The sequence below is a fragment of the Gopherus evgoodei genome, chromosome 6 (genome assembly GCF_007399415.2).
Source record: "Gopherus evgoodei ecotype Sinaloan lineage chromosome 6, rGopEvg1_v1.p, whole genome shotgun sequence".
NCBI lineage: Eukaryota > Metazoa > Chordata > Testudines > Testudinidae > Gopherus > Gopherus evgoodei.
In genome coordinates this window covers 83,302,554-83,322,245 of record NC_044327.1, presented here as the reverse complement: position 1 = coordinate 83,322,245, position 19,692 = coordinate 83,302,554, and the positions used below count along the sequence as shown (strand labels likewise).

Genomic DNA, 19,692 nt, shown 5'->3' with positions numbered 1-19,692 from the left:
GATTTAGGGGGTTCAGGGTGGCAAGTGGAATCCTTGCAAATTTCTTGCTCTTGTCTATATCTCACCAGTGAATGCCTCTCTCTTCTTGTCCTTGTCTCACTGGCTGGCATGGGGGAGGGGCTGTTTCCATGGATCTTGTTCTATTTGTTTTTATTTGTTTCAGCTGCAAGCCTGGCAGACTTTTTAGGTATTAGGTAAAAACAGAGAAAGTAAGTATAGAAAAATGTATGTTTCAAATCCTGAGCTAGATGTGGGGAGAAGCGGCTGTTAAAGATGTAGAATAAATGTAAAGAAGTGAGAGATTGTAATTCACATTTTCATTTTTATGCAAACCCTCTTTTGGTGCAGGCATTATGATGATAATAAATGGGAGCTACTCTTAATGTGCAAATAATGCCACTTTATTGTGCTTTCAGCCCTTGGAGATTTTGTGTTGGCAATCTAATTGATTTGTTCTCTCCGAAATCTGAGCTCTCATTGATTAGCCCTTAAATACAGCATTTGTAGAAAGACTGTTTTAAGTTAATCTTTTAAAACTGCCTATCTTATGTCATGATCATTTCTGGAAGTTAACTTCACAGACTCTCTTTCTAACTGAACAGGCTGCTCCATCTCTCCACTGCTGCTCGCAGTCTCTGGGTTGAACTTTCAAAGTGAGTCTCTGACTCTGTCCCCAGTACGCCTGCCAGGAGTAAAAAGGAACAAGGGAGAACTCCTCTGAAAGGAGGGAAGTAATTAGTTGGTTGTAAAGACTAAAGGTTTGTGCTTAGCGCAGCTCAGGACAGGAGAGGGAAGGATGGCTTTGAGCCATGGTTCTATGCTTCTGATTTGAGATTGGCAAAATGGCTTCTGGAGTACAGCCCGAAGACTGCTTTAAGTTACATAAGCCAAAAACTGGAGCACTGTGCACCCTGGCCCTACCCTACCATACCCCCTATTTATACAGAAGGGGCTTTACACCCCGATTATTCCCCTACTTGAGAGAAGTCCTTGGGTGCTGTGTAGCTCTCCAGTTGACTGGAACTGCTTCAGCATGTCAAAGCCTCTGGAAGAATGGCCAAAGATCGCACCGTAAGAATTCAGGTCCACATCCCCGTGCAGGTGAGCAAAGTGGATAGGATGAAAGAAGATCCTACAGTTCCCTCTGCATAGTCCCTATGCACAGGGGCGGCTCTAAGAATTTTGCCGCCCCAAACAGGGCAGGCAGGCTGCCTTCCGCAGCTTGCCTGCGGACGGTCAGCTGGTCCTGCAGCTTCGGCAGACCTCCTGCAGGTGTGCCTGCGGGAGGTCCGCCGAAGCCGCGGGACTAGTGGACCCTCCACAGGCAAGCTGCAGAGGGCAGCCTGCCTGCCGCCCTCACGGCACCGGCAGAGTGCCCCCGACGGCTTGCCGCCCCAAGCACGTGCTTGGCGTGCTGGGGCCTGGAGCTGTCCCTGCCTATGCAGACAGATGCTGGCCATCCCAAAGTTGGGCATTGAGGAAGGAGGAGGAGGCTGGGTGCACAAGAGTGTAGCCGTTGATCTACTGCCCTTGCATACCGGTAATCAGTGCCAAACATATTCGTGCTTGGGCCATGCAACTCTGTATCCAGCCCTCTCAAGCTGTGAAGACCCATGTGTAGGATGTCGTTTGTGACCAAAACCTAAAACGAAGAACACAAATGAAATATTCATTTGAGAAACTTAAAATGCTGTGGTATTCCCTACAGTCACATAATCGACTCTTTCTATAACTTCTATTTTGTTATTCTTTTTTTCTGGTGTATATGATTTTCAGCAATAAAAATGAGGGGTTTCACCAAATTTGTGTGGCACATAGTAACTATAGGACAAAAATGAGGGACATTTAGAGGTATGTCTGCACACTGCTTCCTAATCAGGACTGTGCTTACCAGACCGTTGAGCTCTTTGTTTGCTTCCCCACAATGCCAGCTTTGCAAATCTTTCCCCCAGTCCTCTATAGTTGGAGCACCTAACGTTGATACAAGTCAACATAATAACTGCCCCTGTTTTTAACAACTCCCCCCTCACACACACACTCACTCCTATCAGTTCCTATTATTAAAAAGTTAAATCAAACATTTGACCAATGAAATCCTTCAGTGTTCCGTGAAGCTTGCCTAATGCAGCTGTGACAGACTATTGGAGAGCACAGGTTCCAAAGGCATGAGCCCAGCACTGAAAGTCTGCTTTGATTTGTAGGCCACAGTAATGTGACAGCTGCATTATTGGAGCCCTTCTTAGTAATACCAAGGGATTGTGCAGCATAATACATTGGCAAATAGCCAAGCAGTGTTGCAGCCCAGGGGTGTGAAACAACAGATCTGTTTTCTTGTAATTGAATTACTCCCTTAAGAATAGTATCAGAGGGGTAGCTGTGTTAGTCTGGATCTGTAAAAGCAGCAAAGAGTCGTGTGGTACCTTATAGACTAACAGACGTTTTGGAACATGAGCTTTCGTGGGTGTATGCCCACTTCGTCGGATGCATGTAGTGGAAATCTCCAGGGGCAGGTATATATATGCAAGCAAGAAGCAGGCTAGAGATAACGAGGTTAGTTCAATCACGGAGCATGAGGCCCTCTTCTAGCATTTGAGGTGTGAAAACCAAGGGAGGAGAAACTGGTTTTGTAGTTGGCAAGCCATTCACAGTCTTTGTTTAATCCTGAGCTGATGGTGTCAAATTTGCAGAAGAAGTGAAGCTCAGCAGTTTCTCTTTGGAGTCTGGTCCTGAAGTTTTTTTGCTGCAGTATGGCCACCTTAAGATCTGCTATGGTGTGGCCAGGGAGGTTGAAGTGTTCTCCTACAGGTTTTTGTATATTGCCATTCCTTGCAGTAGGAGGCTTCTGGGTACATATCTGGCTTTGTTGATCTGTTTCCTTATTTCCTCATGCGGGAACAGCAGCACAAGAAGAAAAACTCCACATGGACAGATCAACAGAGCCAGACGTGTACCCAAAAGCCTCCTACTGCAAGACAAACCCAAGAAAGAAACCAACAGGACTCCACTGGCCATCACATACAGTCCCCAGCTAAAACCCCTCCAATGCATCATCAGGGATCTACAACCCATCCTGGACAATGATCCCACACTTTCACAGGCCTTGGATAGCAGGCCAGTCCTCGCCCACAGACAACCTGAAGCATATTCTCACCAGTAACTGCACACCGCACCATAGTAACTCTAACTCAGGAACCAATCCATGCAACAAACCTCGATGCCAACTCTGCCCACATATCTACACCAGCAACACCATCACAGAACCTAACCATATCAGCCACACCATCACCGGTTCATTCACCTGCACGTCCACCAATGTAATATACACCATCCTATGCCAGCAATGCCCCTCTGCTATGTACATTGGCCAGACTGGACAGTCTCTATGGAAAAGGATAAATGGACGGAAATCCGATATTAGGAATGGCAATATACAAAAACCTGTAGGAGAACACTTCAACCTCCCTGGCTACACCATAGCAGACCATAAGGTGGCCATTCTGCAGCAAAAAATCTTCAGGACCAGACTCCAAAGAGAAACTGCTGAGCTTCACTTCTTCTGCAAATTTGACACCATCAGCTCAGGATTAAACAAAGACTGTGAATGGCTTGCCAACTACAAACCCAGTTTCTCCTCCCTTGGTTTTCACACCTCAACTGCTAGAATAGGGCCTCATCCTCCATGATTGAACTAGCCTCATTATCTCTAGCCTGCTTCTTGCTTGCATATATATACCTGCCCCTGGAGATTTCCACTACATGCATCCGACCAAGTGGGTATATACCCACGAAAGCTCATGCTCCAAAACGTCTGTTAGTCTATAAGGTGCCAAGGGACTCTTTGCTCCCTTAGGAATTAAATCCTTCCTTAATTTTTTCTCCATAAATATAACAAATAGGTAATTGATTAAAAGTCACTCTTTTGCTCAACTGAAAATAAGTTCTTTTAAATTTTGGATACAGCAGAATACTTTCCTTAAGTGCTCTCGCCTACAGACACTGCTGCTTCTTCCTGTAATTATACTTATTGTGTTTACCAGATGTTCAGTGACAACACTGCACTGTTCTAGTCTGTTTTCCAGTTGCTTTATTTGCTCCTAGGACAACTTTGTTGTTGCCTTTTCTTTCTTAAAACAAATAGACTCAGGGAAAAATCCTTTACAAATTTTTAAAAGTGCTAAATCTTGGACAATGGATTTTGCCTTCTCTCTCCCTGTCCAGCTGAAACAATGGAAGTTCTGTGATTTAATCTCCTTAGCCCCAGGGGTTCTTCTAATTGTTGCAGCCATTATACCGTCTTATACATACTGATGTTCTCCTCTCTATTCATCTGTAGGCTCCTTTATGTCCATTGTCCTCACTTGAAAAGCAAGAGTCTTAGACTCTAAGAATAGGTGAAGTTTACCTTCTGGATGAGAGTGAAAAGAACAAAGCATTTTCTAAGTTCCTGTCCAAGTCTTACAAATGACCAAAGGCTTACTCTGAACATTGAGAGAGTTACTTTAAATTGGCACCCAATATTAACTCTTAAATACTGCCTTATTTAGATATTACAGTGATTAGCAACATGTACCAATTGAAGAAAAAAAAAAAAAGCTATTACTCCAGACATGGGGGCGAGATGGTCAGTCATTGGGAATGCACTCATGGACTTATTGCAAAATGAAATTTGAAAAATGAAAATGAAGTGCTGTCATCATCCCCCCCATGTATTTGCTGCCTTACCATGCCTTTTTCTTTTTGCACTGAATGGCAGAGTTCATCTACAGAAGTGAAACTGTTTTAGATCAGGTCAGCCATCTATCGGCAGTGCAGACTGTTGTGAGGCATGAATCCAAATCAGTGTCAAAATGACATTTTTGTGAAGATTAAAACCAGCCAGCCAAACAGTTTCATATAATTCTCACTGTACGTGTTTTCAGACTGAGCTATATAAACTCAATATCAAGAAAGATATACTGTTAAACAACTGGACCATTAGTGCATACTAAGAATAGAACCCATTGGGCCAGATCCTCAGCTGGTGTAAATCAGCATACACCTCTGGCCCCTTAGCATCAATCTATATTACTGCATGAAGATAGTTTTTAAAAATAACTTATAATATATGCAGTATGTTTTTTAAAACCCCAGAAGCTTGGGTGTTGGGTTGCATTTCTTCTTTAAATACCAGAACCAATTTGTTGTTGCCTGTGAACAGGGTCCCCTTAGACTCCTGTCTGGTAATCCCTTTTTGTGAATTAAGCAGCATGCATAATACACCAGGGTACGTCTGCCCAGTATCTTTATTACTGTGTGTGCTCCAGGTAAATTGCAACATAGCAGAAATCAGGCGAAGTGGGTTTCCTGGCTCAGCCTTTTATACTGCTTGCTTTCTTCACAGAGCTATCCAGCTGGTGAGCTAATTACCTCAGTAGTTCGTCAGGCTCCCTACAGGAGCAAATGATCCTTCTGCCCTTCTAAATCAAAGTCCCTCCTGCTTTAACTACACCCAGTGCTCCTGAGGGCATTCTCTGCCAAAAAATGAAAATTCTGCACATAATATTTTAAAATTCTGCAAATTTTATTTGTCAAAAAATGTGGAGGCTCCATAGTGGTATTGGGGAGCACAGGCCACTGGCTGCACAGAGGTGGAAGATCACTGTGCAGCTCCCAACTGGGACATGGACTCAGCAGTGAGGCTGCATCCAACAGTGCAAGGACTGGGTCTACCCCAGAAACACCTCAGGGCCCTACCCCTACATGCCAAGGGCACCAGGTATGAGCAGGCAGACTCAGCAAGGCAGAATACAAGTGGAGAGGGTCTTAGTGTGGGAGGATCTAGGTGTGGGTTGAGAGGGTTTTGTGTGTGGCAATCTGGGCATGGGCGGCTCAGCAGGGATCTGGGTACAGGAAGTGATCTGGTGCACAGAGGCTTGTTTGGGGGTTCTGAGTGCAACAGTAATGGGACTCAGCAGGGGGGTCCAGGTGAAGATGGTTGTAGCTCAGTGGTTGGGTGTGGGGGAGATAGAGCTTGGCAGGGGGGACTGGGTATGGGTGGGGAGCTTTGGGGAGGGTCCAGATGCTGGGGGAGTGGGGCTTAGTGGGGTAGAGATCCAGGTGCAGCTGGTTGGGGCTTGGTGGGGTGGGGTGCGGATGCAGGTGTGGGTGGCTCGTCGGGGTAGTCCAGGTGAGGGGGAGTGGGCTCATTAGAGGGGGGGTGTTTCTGAGTCTTGGGAGGGGGGTGAGGCTCCACAGGAGGGTCTGGGTATGAGGTGGTCTAGATGCACAGGGGTTGGGAGGATGGGGAAGCAGCTCCCTGTACAGGGATCCCGCCCCCTGCAGCTGAGGAGTGATGGGCACAGGAAATGGGAGGGACGAGGGAAGAATTTGCAGAGCTTCCTGCAGTTGGGGGTGGGTCTGACCCGGCAGATGCCATACAGGGGAAGAGGAAGTCCCGTCCTCCCCAGCCAATCTGGGACTAGCAGTTGAGGGTAGAAGCCACCAGTCTTCCCAGTCCTGCCCCCTGCCCTGTAATTTACCTCTCTGCTGGCTTCCCTGGAAACCTGAAACATACTGCTGGAATGGATTGCATGACTGCTCTTGTGGCTTCCCTTTGTGTCCCTGTCAGAAATTAATTTTTCTGTGGGGAAGCAAAGAAATCTGCAGGGGACATAAATCCTGCGTATGTGCGGTGGTGCAGAATTCCCCCAGGAGTAACCCAGTGTCCTGGGTATTCTAGGTTACCAGGATGCTTGCTTCCAAAGGGCTCCATTTATAGCTGCTAATAGCACCCTGTCACATTGTCCTATGCCTGTGTGGGTATCTCAAGGCAGAGCTGTGCAGTATTCCTCTACATGCCACTCTGGGCATGGGCATGTTGGAACTGTGCTTAGAGACTATACACAGAGCTAATCCACAAAGCTAAAGCCCCACATACATTTGTAGAGCTCAGGCAGCACAAATGGCCTATAAACCTGCCCTAATTGTACAGCAGTAAGTTCTCCAGGTTAGGGCAATTCCTAGGGGACATAAAGCTAGCATAACTGGCACTGTGCTGTGCCATCTTAGCTCCGTCCCAGCATGGGAGTTGTGTCAGGGTCTTATCCCACTTGGGTCCTGTGTCAAACACAGCTTGGCCAGACCTGGAGAAATTTGGAGTATTTCCATTGTTTTCATGATGCATGTACATTGCTGCAATGGAGACCAGATTCTGATCCTGTTCTCTGTCTGGGCCACTGAATTAAATGATGTAAAAAGGATTAGGGTGTTTTACACAAGATTTTTTATTTCAACTGGAAAACTTCCTTAGTAAAACATGACAAGGGTAGAGAAATGAGCTAATTCAGTTTAAAGTGAATGGAAGGATAAACAAAAACAAGTCTGCAGCTAAGGTCCTTGATTTCAAAAGAGGAAACTTTAAAAAAAATAAAGGGAATTAGTTAAGGAAATGGACTGACCTGAAGAACTCAAGATTCTGAATGTGGGAGGAGGCTAAGAATTGCTTCACTTCAAAGCTGCAAAGCTAGCTGAAGCCTGCATCCAAAGCAAGGGGTTAAAAATCATAGGGAATGTTTGCAGACCAAATTGGATGAACAAGCTCAGGTTATTATGAGAAGGCAGAAAGTCTACAAGGAATGGCAGATGAGAAGGATTAGCATGGAAAGCTACTTCTTGGAGGTCAGAAAGTATAGGGGAAAAGTGAGAAATGCCAAAAGCCAAGCAGTGTTAACCTTGCAAAGGAAGTTAAAAACAATAGTAAATGGTTCTATAGTCATATAAATTAAAAGAAAACAATGAAAGAAGTGAGACCTCTAAACCCTGATGGGGAGAAGTTTAAAGGTAATCTAGGCATGGCCCAACACCTAAATGAATACTTTGCCTCCATTTTTAATAAAGGTAATGAGGCTCTTAGGGCTAATGGCAAGGTGGGTAATAGAAATGAGGATATGGAAGTAGAAATTATCACATCTGAGGTGAAAGTCAAACTCAAACTCTTAAATGGGACCAAATAAGGGAGCCCAGATAATCTTTATCCAAGACTAGTCACTTTCCTCTCTGGCCCTTCAGCCTTCTGCCCTCTCTCCTCTTGGGCCAAATTTCTTCCAACCCCTAGTCTCTGTGGAGTCCCTCTGCTCTGCACAAGCCAGGTTTTCCTTTACCTAGGGTCTTGGTCTTTTGGCCCACCATTTCTCCAGACTGCTCTCTGCTCTAACACCAAACCACTCTGCTTCAATTCCTTCCTCTGTCTGATTGAAGCAGGATTTTTTTATCAGGTGACTGGCTTCAGGTGCTCTAATTGGCTTCAGGTGCTCTAATTAATCTATAGCAACCTCTTTTCCCTCTACAGGGAATAAGGCTTTCATCATCCCGGGGCTTACATATCTCCCATCTATCAGTCTCCTGCTGCCTCTGCTCGGTGTCCCTGTCAGGGTCCCTTTGTTTGACCCTTTAACTGCACTCCCGTCCCTGTTATTTCATTAATTGTTCCCTGGAATCTCTTGGTTTCCAGGCCCAGTGGATCCTCCTTTAGGCTAGGAGGAGGTCCTGGATCGCAATAGGATCACTCTCCTGCTGCCCTCTGGCCATGCTATATCACATAGAGCAACCTGATTCCTTTCTTTGGATTTCAGTAATGCATTTGATATAGTTGCACATGAGAAATTATTAGTTAAATTGGAGAGGATGGGGATAAATATGAGAACTGAAAGGTGAACAAGGAACAAGGAACTGATTAACAAGCAGACAATAACGGGTCATATTGAAAGGTGAACTGCCAGGCTGGTGCGAAGTTACTAGTGGAGTTCCTTGGGGATTGGTCTTGGGACAATTAATTTTCATTAATGCCCTTGGTACAAAAAGTGGGAATGTGCTAATAAAATTTGAGGATGACACAAAGCTAGGATTGCCATTATGGAGGAGGACCAGAGTATCATGCAAAAAGATCTGGATGACTTTGAAAACTAGAGTAAAAGAAATGGGATGAAATTTAATAATGCAAAGTGCAAAGGCATGCACTTAGGGACTAACAACAAGCATTTTTGCTATAAACTGGGGATTTATCAGTTGAAAGTGAGAGAGGAGGAGAAAGACCAGGGTGTAATTGGTGGTTCAGAGTCATCCTATGATCAGCCAATGTGATATGGTCATGAAAAAGGCTAATGCAATCCTAGGTTGCATCAGGCAAAGTATTTCCAGTACAGATAGGATGGGTTAGTACCATTGTACAAAGCACTGGTAAGACCACTTCTGGAATATTGTGTACAGTTCTGGTCTCCCATGTTTAAGAAAGATTAATTCAAACTGGGATGGGGCAGAGAAGGGCTAGTAGGATGATCAGAAAACTGGAAAACCTGCTTTATGAGAGGAGACTCAGGGAGCTTTACTTGTTTAGCCTAATCAGATGAAGGCTGAGGGGAGATATGATTGCTCTCTATAAAGACATCAGAGGGATAAATGCCAGGAAGGGAGAGGAGTTATTTAAGTGCCAATGCTGACACAAGAACAAATAGATATAAACTGGCCATCAACAAGTTTATGCTTAAACTTTGATGAAGGTTTCTAACCATCAGAGAAGTGAAATCCTGAAATATCCTTCCAAAGGGAGCAGTGGGGGGCAAAAAATCTAACTGGCTTTAAGACTGATAACTTTATGGAGGGAATGGTGTGGTGGGACTGCCTACAATGGCATGTGGCCCATTGGTGACTGCCCAAATTTAAAATCCCCAACAGCTAGAGGTAGGACACAAAATGGAGAGGGGTCTGAGTTACTACAGAGAATTCTTTCCCACTTATCTGCCTGGTGGGTCTTGCCCACATGCTCAAGGTCTAACTGACTGCCATATTTGGGGTCAGGAAGGGATTTGGCAGAGACCCTGGGGGCTTTTCGCCTTCCTCTGCAGCATGGGGCATGGGCCAGTTGCTGGTTTAAACTAGAGTAAATTGTGGATTATCTGTAACTTGAAGTCTTTAAACCATGATCAGAGGACTTCAGTAATTCAGCCAGAGGTTATAGGTCTATTACAGGAGTGGGTGGGTCAGGTTCTGTGGCCTGCGATGTGCAGGTCAGACAAGATGATCACAATGGCCCTTCTGGCCTTAAAATCTATGAATGTATACCATCTAAGGTTCACATTCAGACCTCTGATTATGACAATTAATTCCACAAAAGCCACTGAAATTACACCAGATCTGAATTTGGCCTCATGGGCAAAATCATTTCTAAAAATTGTAGACCTACTTTAATCTGCACTTTACTAATTTGTCCACTTTTGAGTTCATACAGAAAATAATGGTCTTTTCCTGCTTCTCAGCAAAGTTTTAATGGCAAATAAGTGTAGTGAAATCTCATATTACTAAGGCTCCATCATTTTTTCATAATATATTAGAGTATATTAATGAGCACATAATTAAATATTACAATAAAATTAAAATTTCAAAATAGAAGAACAAGCACATTGTGTAATATATTTACCTTGCTTTTTTATTAAACACAGAGATTTATTTGCTAGTTCATAGCTCTTAGTAATATGTAATTGATACTGCGTGATTAGTGAGGTTCTACTATATAGTATTTTCAAAGATCATCATGCAGTGTCCATTGTTGTTTAACTTTAAAGGCATGGCAATAGGGAAAGAATGATCTTGAAGAGTAAAAATAAAACTAAAGATTTCTACCCATTCAATATTAGTACACTTTTTCAGTCGTAAGAACATAAAAATGGCCATACTGGGTTAGACCAATGGTCCCTCTAGCCTATTATCCTCTCTTCTGACAGTGACTGGTGCCAGATGCTTCTGAGGCAATGAACAGAACCGGGCAATTTAGCCATTAGTTCTACTCTTAGATATGCATGTGCAGCTGCTGCTGCTGTCAGTGGGATCTGCACCTATATTGAGAACAGAATTGGCCCCTAACTAGAACTAAACTTTTTCAAATGCTCTGAAGTTTTTAATTTTTGTTTTCTAAATTCTGCCACTTGCCATAATCAGGAATCTGCAAATACAAGGAAGCTTTATGTAGCTTGTAATATTTTTAGTACATAAAAGAAAATATAATTGTATAGAATATAAAAAGTGACCAATCTTCAGATGTTTATAAATAGTATTCCTATATTTGTAACTAATTTGGGCTGCAGAGATAGACATCATGTTGAGATCAAAGCAGGGACCTTCTTCACTAGAATCACAGGTTTTTACCACTTGAGCTAAAAGAATTTATCCAACTCTGAGCAGTAGTAGGCTGTTATCTAGTCATTAGTGGCCGTCACTAGAGGGAGACATGATCATACTTACAACTGAATATCCTGTAATAGCATGTTGTTATTATTGTACAAAGAGACAGTCACCTTATTCTTTTTTTTATTATTGTTTTATCAGGATAATATTATTGTATAATGAATATAGCAAATGTGATGCAACTTGTGTCACTACCATGAGTTTGTTGTCTTTGTAGGTGTTGTGTTTCACTATCGTGCCGCAACCAGTAGGTATACCCTGAATTTTCAGCATGCTCAGCAGGCTTGTCTGAATAATGGTGCTGTCATAGCAAACCCTGATCAGCTAAAAGCTGCATATGAAGATGGATTGGAGCAATGTGATGCTGGTTGGTTGTCTGACCAAACTGTTAGGTGAGTTGTTCAAATGACTGTTGATAGCATTTCCCACAATTAATTGGCTTGATCTGTTCATACTTAAAATGCAATAAAATGTTAACATACTGTAACAATAAATATGAATTTACTGTATTCCAGATATCCAATCAGGCAACCCAGAGTTGGCTGCTATGGAGATAAAATGGGAAAGGAAGGAGTTAGAACATATGGGTTCCGTCTTCCCAATGAAACTTATGATGTATATTGCTACGTGGATCACCTGGAAGGTAAGATAGCCCCATGTTTATGTTGCACTTTGAAAGCTAAAATAATTGGAGAATCTAACATGGCAAGACAGTAAAATAAGAACTTTTGTATAAAAGTATCAGAGGGGTAGCTGTGTTAGCCTGGATCTGTAAAAAGCCGACGAAAGCTTATACTCCAATACATCTGTTAGTCCATAAGGTGCCACAGGACTCTTTTTTGCTTTTTGTATAAAAGACATCCTAGTCATTTTGCATATGAAAAAGAATGGTTGGATGAAATGAACCTATAGTTTGTGGTATAGCAGGCCTTAATTAAAGGAGACTGTGGAGGTGGTGGTTCACAAATGGGTATTCAGGTTTGGAGCTTCTATAGTTAGTGACAGTAGTCCTTAATGCAGAACTGCTATTGGAACATGTCCTCACATTTTTAGAATGTTAAAAAAAGAAAGATACTTCAAGAAATGTTTGTAACATTTGGATGTACTGCATAGAACTAAAGATGCATATATTTTACATACTAACTATATTATGGTTCCTAAAGTATATAACTAAGGTGCTTACCTATCTGTAACTCCAGAATTAGGGTAGATATTAAATGCCAATCCAAGCTTAATGTTGAATTTTGGAAATAAAAGGCTTTCACAGTAGAACATAGTTCCGGTGAGACATGTGCAGCATGTTTAGTAGAGCTGTCTTTGATTCCACAATATGACATCAATTCATATGAAATTTGTCTGTGGAAGGACTCCCAGTTCAGAAGAAGTGTTGTGGGTCCATTGTGTGGGGGATAGAAATTGATGAAGCATGAAAGCTGAGAGACTTTGAACCTCTGTCTATAGCAAACTTAGATTCTGTGCCAGCTCTATGAAGATCAAAACAGCATGGATTTGGGGGAGAGGTGTGAGATGTTAGGGTCCAAGGGCCACAGATTCCCACATCGTGTTGCGATCCCCGCATGCCCTTACTTCAGCTATAGTTAGCATAGTTAACTACCCTGCACTTCTCTTGTGGGATTGGGGCGTATTTTAAATACTAGATACCTCCATGCTTAGACACTATACTAATTGACACAATATAAACTTTTAAGATATATTTAAAGATAGATTTTCTCCCTGCTCTCTCCACCTCCATATAGACTTATACTCAGCCTTTGTGCTGTGAATTTTACCCTATATGCAGAAGTCCAAAGTAACCATACATATGGCTGTCATGTTTCAATTCACTGAAACAGTATGAGACTTTCACTTTGTTTCTCTGTGAGTAGAGTTTCATTCAATGAGGTTTCTACTGTTCCATCTTAACACATTACCAGAGTTATCAATTCCAAACTATATACGCTTTATGGACATCCACTCAATGTGCAGCTGCAGTCAAAAAAGCGAACAGAATGCTGGGAATAATTAAGAAAGGATAGATAATAGGACAGAAACTATCATGTTGCCTCTCTACAAATCCATGGCACGCCCACTTCTTGAATACACTGTGCAGATGTGGTCGCTCCATCTCAAAAAAGATACATTGGAATTGGAAAAGGTTCAGAAAAGGGCAACAAAAATGATTAGGGGTATGGAATGGCTTCTGTATGAGGAAAAATTAATAAGACTGGGACTTTTGAGCTTGGAAAAGAAACGGCTAAGGAGAGATATGATTGAGGTCTATAAAATCGTGACTGGTGTAGAGAAAGTAGGTATGGAAATGTTGTTTACTATTCTCATAACACAAGAACTAGAGGTCACCAAATGAAATTAATAGGCAGCAGGTTTAAAAGGAAGTATTTCTTCACATCACGCACAGTCAACCTGTGGAACTCCTTGCCAGAGGGTGTTGTGAAGACCAAGACCATAACAGAGTTCAAAAAAGAACTTGATAAATTCATGGAGGATAGGTCCATCAATAGCTATTAGCCAGGATGGGTAGGAATGGTGTCCCTATCCTCTGTTTTCCAGAAGCTGGGAATAGGTGACAGGGCATGGATCACATGATGATTGCCTGTTCTGTTCATTCCCTCTGGGGCACCTGGCACTGGTCACTGTCGGAAGACAGGATACTGGGCTAGATGGACATTTGGTCTGACCCAGTAGGACCATTCTTATGTTCCTCATCTGGTATAAATTAGTATAGCTCTGTCGAAGTCCGTGGAGCATTGAACCAGCTGAACTGTATGTGTCTTCAAATATTTAAATAAAGAAATAATAATTACATGATAGATTGTAAGGTTTGGTTGGTTTATTGTATATTTCAGTTATTGTCTGAAATTCTTATTCTGTTCTAAATATCTAGATGGATAAAGACTCTGATCCTGCACCCACTGCAGTCAATGGGAGTTTTATCATGAACTTCGGTAGATGCAGGGTCAGGTCCAAAAAGGCACCCAGATGAGAACTATTGAAACTATGCCAACTTTTACCTGTTATATTAACTGTTCATAATATTATAGTCACTTCCTGGTGATAAGAGACAGTATTATTGTTATTGCTTTAAATAAGCATCAGTAATGTTCGTTAAATGCATACATCGTTGAATGGCAAAAATGAAGTACACATGGCAGTAGTGCAGTTTTTGTGAAATTTAAAAAAAGCAAGTGCTCATGAAAGGTGCTTGATTGAGGATAGCATATTAATGGGGGAATTTTCATGACTGCTCATTGTTGGTTTAACTCTGCTTCCATTCACATCAGTGGGAGTTTTACTATTGACTTCAGTGGGAACAGATTTAGGCCAACACTGAACGCTTGTGAAAAATCCAACCTAAAGTCTCCAGCTAGCCACTTTGAAGATAATAGCCGCAAGGTCAATGGGCCGTCATCCTAATCTGGAGAGACCACTGCTAGGAGTGAGTTAGTAGCTCAGTCTCTGTGGACCTCAATCCTTGGTCTCTGTAACGGGTTGGCTTGGCACTTTATGGGCTAGAGGCCTGTGGGCAGCCAACCCTGATTTCTAATGAGGCACACCTGAGCAAGGATCATCTGATTCTCCTGTAAAGAGCAGCAGGAAACTGCAGAGTGAGAGTTCTCAGAGGGTTCTCAGGGAGAACAGAGTGGATTATTGAGGCTGATGGGTGAGAGTAGGCTCCAGCAGAGGCACCTGGGATTTGCGGAGTGAGACTACAGGCAGGAAAAGCATGGGAGTGACCTGAGAGGAATGTAATGAGGTGGATTTGAGGAAAGACTGGAGAACTTTATTTTAAATATTTGTTAATTTAATAAATCAGAACCTGAGAAGGGGTGTGAATGGACAAAAGGGACTGTGAATCATGGAGAAAGCCCCTTGAAGGTGGAAACTGAAGCAGGGGGCTGCGGGCCATTAGGAAGTACTCAGGAGGCATCCACCTAGTGACAGTCTCTGTGCTGAGATTGCCAAAAAGAGTACCAGCTAGTGCCAATCCTGGTAATGTTCTTTTGTGGTGAGGATATTTTTTCTTTAAGAACTTGACTGAGACCACGTATAAGTCACCAAACAGCAGTCACATCTTACTCGTTATTTGAAATAGGTTAAATCTGAACAAGTGAAAGCCACAATACCCCATTGCCACCCCCACCCTCCCAAGATATTCAGGTAACATTAACAGCCCCTTGTTTCATAGATATTCCTGTTTTTTCTTGTAAAATATAAACATTAACATAGTATTGTTTCTAGGCCAGCTCTTCAGTTAGTGCAAATCAGCGTAGCTCCATCAAAGCCAGCTGAGGATCTGGCCCTATGTTTTAAACATATTTCATAAGAATTATAGGATTTGAGTGTGGCTAGATTAACCATGGAGAAGCACCATGGTTTATGGAATTTCCTAACTTCCGAGGGCTTGATTTCTCAACCTAAACAATGCATTAATGCTATTTTTTTGCTTATGGACAAATGATAGTGGGCAGCTGGTAGCACCCACTGTAGATATGGGTTGCAAAATAGTTTCCATTATAGTTTTAATAGATTTCAAGCCCAGAAGATATCATTATGATTATCTAGCCTGATATCCTTCTACTTTTGTATGGGCTAAAGTTTTCAATGGAATGGAAATGTCCAGGCTCAGAAAAATATAACAGAAAAATCTACTCTAGGACCTGAGTATGGATATATGGCATCAGTATTATATACTGCCATGCAATAGTCCCATCTATGGAGGAAACCAGATGCAAGAAGATATAGAAGGTGAGCCTGCTACACCTTGGAATGGTAATTTGTCATACCCTTACCAACATGTCCGTAGAAATTTAGCGAGATGGTGGGCTCTTTACCTTTTCACAAAAGTGTTACCGAAATGTCGGGTCCGCCTAGCTGAGAGCCAATGACAGCCAGACAGGGATAAGGAAAAGGTTGCTTTATTCTGCAGAAGAAAGGAGAATTCTGTACCTTTGTACTCCATACAAAAACCAAAAATCTTTTATACACACTCACACACAGGCTTCGGTCGTGTTAGCATTTGATTGGTGGTTAGCAAACCCTACACTTCTGCAATCTACTCAGCAAAAACCGGCTTAGGACCAGCTTCAACTGCCTCAAGACCGATAAGGGAAGACAGTTCAAAAGTTCAGGCTACTGTGTCTGTGAGGTGTCCAATTTCCCCTAATGGTTGCCAACTTTTATAAGGCTACTAGCTGTTAGGGGGTCGCTGCTGACTGTCACAGTCCCAGCTTCGGGCCTGATAATCCAAATTGTCAGGCCCGTTATGCAATTTGCGATTAATTTGGAGGGAGAGATATTGTGTTCTCCTACGGACAGTAGAGCCCTTAATAACAGCACTACACAAACATTTTGCACATTGCAACATTACCCAAATGACACATAGAAAGAAAAGAGAGAAAATAATCCATTTGACAGTTTTACGGAAAAGGCCAGTAAACCATGACCCAAGGTCTGGGAGGAGGTCCTCAAAATTAAGGGTATGATCAAGAGATACAGTGTGGAAAACAACAGCTGCATCCTTGATGGCCTGCAAATCCTCCTCAATTAAACCAGAGTGATTAATATAAAAACAGCATCTTTCCCCAATGCGAGCACAGGCCCCCCCCTACTTCAGCATTCATGGCATCTAGCACACACCTATTTTGCAGTGTTACTTCTGCTATGTCATTGACTTCTCATTGTAACTTTTGGAAAGCATCCAAGGAGGCATTAGCTGCTTTTTCAAGTTCTGCAGAAATGTTTACCACTGCCCTTTCCAGTTCCGCTACCCCCAGTCCAGGAATAAGTCCACGTATAAAGGAATGAAATCCCGTTTGCCTGATTACTAGGGGGTTTTCGGCACATTTAACCCAAGCCCCTTTCAAGGGTGTGAAGAGCTTGTGAGAATAAGTCCGCAGGTTGAGGATTTGGCATGAGTCCAGTTTGGTGTTTACTTGAATGTCTGGTAATACTCTGGCCACACCACACCGGCCATGCCAACCCGGCGGGAGAGCTTTGACTCCTGCTTTTGTCCCCGACCCAGGAGACATTACTGGTCCAGCTACCTATGATCTGGCCATTATAACTTCATAAGTAATATTACTGAAGTCAATGGGACTACTCATAGAGTAAGGAGCTGCTTGAGTAAGGGTATCGGAATCTAGCCATAATAAAGATGCTCATCTTGGAAATGTTCACTCAATAGTTGAGAGCCTTGTGTCAAGGGCAATGTTAGACCAGATGGTCTCATAAGAGCATGGTAATATTTGCAATAGACTGAGCTGAATATGTACTGAATTCACATTATTTATTAGATTAGTTACAGACAAAGATGTGTGTGAGCAAGCAGCATTTCAACTTTCTTCTTTCTTCCTTTCAGGCTTTATAAAATTACATTGCCTGAGACATGAATTTCTAGATGCAATACAAACAATTAACCTAAATTAAAACCAGCCATCTAGGCTAAATCTTACCATTTCCTTGTTCAGAGGAAAGCCATAGAGACTAAAGGCTGTTCATAATTATGAGTAAAATAGTTAGAGTTTTGTTAAAAAAACATGGGGGAATTATTATGTAGGTTTAAAACTTCAGAACTATAATGATAAAAAAGAGATTGGAAACAGTTTTTCATTAAACCAGGTGTGGGCATGGTAGTTTATAATAGGCTGATTTACACTTTTTATAGTTCATTTAATCTCATTATGCAAGATTTTGAATATGTTTATTAATAAACCAGTGCTTACAGTTAAAGGTCTCATAAATGGGCTATTAATTTAGGAGATTCAATTCTAAAGACCTTGCTGTAACCTCATTGCCTGCTTAACTTCACTTCCATCTGAAACAAGTGTCCTACCAGCGATATTACAATGCCTATTGATTTGAAATGAATGATTAGAAAACGAGTCTTCCAGTTCAGCTCCCAGATAAGTATGAATTTGAAATTTGGGTAGTGCCAGTGAAGTCTAAGTGAAGTCCCTTCGTCAACGCCCACTGATGAAGTGGAGGGCAGTGGTCCACTGGCCAAAGCCATGTAGAAGCTATGTACGTGTAACATGCAAACTAGGAGTTGTGCTAGGAAAGTATTTTTGGGCTGGAGGTTGGGAAGATTCCAAAATCCCCTTTCCTGTGACACACCTTTTTTTTTCCCACTTGGTTTAGGAAACCAATAGAAAACCAGATGGCCTTTCAACATTTTCAGTTCACTCTTATATAGTTCTTGCTGTTGTCATTGAAATTTGTGTAAGATTAAAAAGAAGCATCCTTTCAGAATAAACCTTCATGCTTAGGGTACTCTTTTAAGGACTCAAGGCCTCCTCCAAAGCCCATCCAAGTCAATAGCACTCTTTCTATTGATTTCTATAGGCTTTTTAGGGTTGCCAGGTGTCCAGTTTTTTACCGGAAAGTTCGGTTGAAAGGGCAACCTGACAGGTCCAGTTAGTACTACTGATCGAATCCCAAAGTCTGGTTAACGAGAGTAGGAGAGGCATGGAGGAGGCAGATCATCACCCATACCAGCCCCTACTCAGTTGAGGCCACATCCTACCTGCTTTGGGCAGCTGCAACTTCCAGTCCCGGCTCTGCAGGCGATTCCCTCCTGATCTGGGCAGAAGGAAGTTGGGGGAGGAGGAGGAAGACGGAAAAGCAGCAAGCAATGGGGGCGGGCGGAGGGGAGGGAGGAAGAGGAGTGAAGAGGGGGGCTTCCTGTGAGTAAGGCACAAATGAAAGAGATTTTCCTGAAAAGCCTTGTCCCCTATCAACAAATAAGAACCAGTAAAACTGTGGTGCTGGGTCACAGCTGCTACTTCTGAGTTTAATAAGGTGCAGCTCACCTCAGCATTTGGGAGCAGGCCTGTGGAAAAAATGTCTCCTCCCAGCTCCTCCAAATGTAATAAATTCCTGTCTAGCATTCTCACATCACTTTGCACAGAATAGGATTAAGAGCTTTGGGGAAGGTTAACAAGATAATGTTTTGATGCCTGACTCCTATTGATATTAATGGAAATTGGGCATCCAACACTTAGGTGAATTTGCAACCCTAGGAACTGGTTTATGATTTCAAGGCTATTTGTGAAAGTGGAACTGCTACTGAGATTGCCTGCCACATCTGTGGTTGAGGGACACACACAGACTGTGGGAGCTGGACCAGGAGTCCCAACTGATGAGCAGGACAAATAACTGCAGGCTCTGGAGAACCTGCACGAAGCTAGAACCACCCAGGTGTGCCTGGAAAGACACAATATATGTGAGGAAGAGGAGTTAGCTGGCCGGAGTCTGATTAACATGATCAGGCAACCATCTACAGACCTCAATAAGCCTGCACATGGCTGGGACTGCCCATTATGTGAGCTGAGCCCAGGCAGGGACAGTATTTGTGAGAGCCCATAGACCCCCCACCCCCAAGTTCCAGGAGCTTTGATGGTCAGGGCTTGAGGCCACAGGGACCTCCTTCACCCAAATGGGAGAGCTGTCTGCTTCCCAGTG

At 42.8% G+C, this 19,692-nt stretch overlaps 1 protein-coding gene across 3 annotated transcripts in view; it reads left to right on the top strand.

The window, feature by feature from the left end:
* VCAN (versican) overlaps window positions 1–19,692 on the top strand; it is a 133,405-nt gene that overhangs the window by 25,810 nt on the left and 87,903 nt on the right. For all 3 annotated transcript variants that reach the window (XM_030567057.1, XM_030567055.1, XM_030567056.1), the window contains exons 4-5: window positions 11,432–11,606; window positions 11,730–11,857. In XM_030567057.1, the coding sequence (XP_030422917.1) occupies window positions 11,432–11,606; window positions 11,730–11,857 (303 nt within the window). The remainder of the gene's footprint in view (window positions 1–11,431; window positions 11,607–11,729; window positions 11,858–19,692) is intronic.